The following is a 2686-nucleotide window of genomic DNA, read 5'->3' on the forward strand; positions in this document are numbered from 1 at the left end:
TTTTAACACTCCAAGGACAACTAAGAACGCGAATGAAAAGAGTGTGCCGATGAAGTTTTCTATGACCAATCCATAACATATGTCACAAGTTGGGATTGCTCGAAATTGACCGAGTCAGACAATTCGTGAACCCGAGCTCAACCCATCCTCTCACAACCCGTCTTATACGGGTTGATATTCTTAACCGGATTCAGTTAGGGTAACGGGTTAGAACCCATGTATGCATTATACTGGGCCTGCCCATGTTAATCTCTTTTGGGTTGGGCCTGGAGTTCATAAATTTAAACCCAGCCCAAATCAAGTCCTCTCCCCTGTCGCGCGAGCCGAACAAAATCAGCGACCCATTGTTCTCCTCCATCTGCACATAAATCAAATCGAACAGCCCCAAATTCCATACGCACATCCACCATGATTAGCGTTCTTGCTCAGGTAGTCTTCAATCGAAATTGCAAATTCAAACCTTTTTGTTTCGATTCGTGATTTTCTCGTATGAACGAAATTTGAAAAATGCAGGAGCGTCTGCTGGGCGCTGCACTCGGAAGCATTTTCACGGGGATCGTTGTGTTCGAGCAGCGCCGATGCATCTACAACTCCATTTCCGGCACCAAACCTCAACCAGTTTCCCGGGTAATTACCAATTTGCTTGTTTAACTGTTGGTGTTACGGCGTCGTTTGTGGCGACTGAAAACCCTAGCTTTAGTGGGTAAAGTCTTAATCTTGCTGGTTTGTAACTTTTCCCAATTGGTCGTATTTACCAGATAATGAGGTTATGGCTAGGATTAGGATTGCTTAAAATCAGTATAATTGGATCGTTTGTTGTGGAAAATGTTTGATTTTTTATTTGATTTTATTATATTTATCTATGATAATTATTTTCTGTACATGACCACCTCGAAGTACCGCTGTGGATTCGATAAACTCAACAAATTTTACCCAATGAGGTCTATAACAATGTAGAACTGAATTGGTGATGATCACGGTTATCTGTGGAATGAAATGGTAGGGAAAATCAGGGGATGGATATTTGTTCTTATTCGTTTCGGCGAGTAATTATATGGGTTTTCTGTCTTTGCTTTCTCCTCGAAGCTTGTTGATATGAAAATCTTTGACTTTGATGACGTACAATTATAATCATAGGTAGGAGTATAGACATATGCATCTATTTCATTTGAGCTACATCCCAAAAAAGAAAGTTAGAGGAGTGGAATAGCTAAGGCGTGGGGTGGAAACACTTGCATACAATTTGTTACAATTTACGGTTCTAATGGTTGTTTGGTAGAAATGTTTGTTCCTCATAGGACATTTGATATTCAGCAATACCAAAAACAAAGTAGCATCTTCTCAGAAAAGAGGAACAACCTTTTGGCAATGGGATAAATAGAAATGTGGCGTGTCCCAACCAATATAACAATTCTCTTGAGTTTGTATAGAAAGCATTATCGTTTCGGGACTTGTGAGTATTGTGTTGTAATATAGGATCGATGAGATGGGTCTAATCTAGTTTATACATGACCTATTAATGATGTGACGGAATATTCATTAATATAAGATAAAGAGTTATTACTTTCTTGAAATTATTCATGGTCAACTATCATTGTTCATCACTAATTATAGGAACAACTATTACGCAAAATCCAAAGTTGATCCTCGTTCTTTCTTGTAAACTATATACTGGCAATTTTTTGGTCTGGATCTAAAATTTTCCATTTGCTAATGATATTGTAGGAAGAACTGTCAAGTCCTAAACATTTAATAAGGTGGGTTTGGGGGAGGAAAACTGAAGTTGGAGTAGGTTAATTTTCGCTTAAATTTCTTTGATGCAGCTATTGCTCATGTAACAGAAGTTGGTGAAGGATAAAACTCTTGGTTCATGAAAGTCGAAGAATAGGTAAGTTGAGTGTAGAATCCTTTTTGGCTGGGCACTCTGTGTGCACTTTTCAAGTCAGGTCGCAAACTTTGGATTTATGCCTTTATGTTATGGACATGTGTGCACTTTGTGTGTTTGGCTTCTTTCTTAGATCATCTCCATCAAACTTATCATGTAGCTGGAAACTATTAACTGAACTTACCATTAAGCATGCGTGACATAGATTGAAATATTTCGTGATTTATTGAGTTCCTAGCTTGCTTTGCTTGAATTCTAATAATTTCGGCTTTCAAAACTCTGCAGATTACAGAGCCCATATTTGGAAGGAAAACTCGTGCAGAGCTTGCACATCTTTGGAACAAAGCTGTGGACCAGACATTTCGACCTGTGATTGAATCTCTTAGTTCATCTGGATGGTAGATAGGTTTGAATTGCTGCACTGCACCCCGTATGGAGTTCTATTTGCGTGACATTTATATATGCTGAGCTAAACTTGCCCGCATTGTATTTTTTTACATATTTTGAGCAAACCAGGAGAGAATGCATCGTAACCATCATTTTAAAGGCATAATAATTTTGCCGGTAAACTTTATTATATATTTTTTTAATTTACATCAGTGAATATGTCTTTTTCTTGATGGTTCATGACCTTCGTGACAATTCAAGATTTACCAAAGATAAAACGAGAGAATGGGACCCGAATGTTCTGGCCCTGGTTGTCAAACCAATCCATCTGGATCTTTTCTTCCATTGCGACCATTGGAAGTTAATCCATAACTGAACGTATATCTAGCTTTATGGTTGTTACTACAAATACCC

General features: G+C 38.2%; 1 protein-coding gene across 1 annotated transcript; it reads left to right on the forward strand.

The window, feature by feature from the left end:
* The first annotated feature begins 262 nt into the window (after positions 1 to 262).
* Positions 263 to 2484, forward strand: LOC126615259 (uncharacterized). The gene is made up of 3 exons (XM_050283070.1): positions 263 to 429; positions 514 to 627; positions 2171 to 2484. Exons 1-3 carry the CDS (start codon positions 409 to 411, stop codon positions 2285 to 2287), a joined length of 252 nt encoding a protein of 83 aa, XP_050139027.1. The 5' UTR covers positions 263 to 408; the 3' UTR covers positions 2288 to 2484.
* Positions 2485 to 2686: the final 202 nt, after the last annotated feature.

This window comes from Malus sylvestris, chromosome 3, assembly GCF_916048215.2.
Source record: "Malus sylvestris chromosome 3, drMalSylv7.2, whole genome shotgun sequence".
Lineage (NCBI taxonomy): Eukaryota > Viridiplantae > Streptophyta > Magnoliopsida > Rosales > Rosaceae > Malus > Malus sylvestris.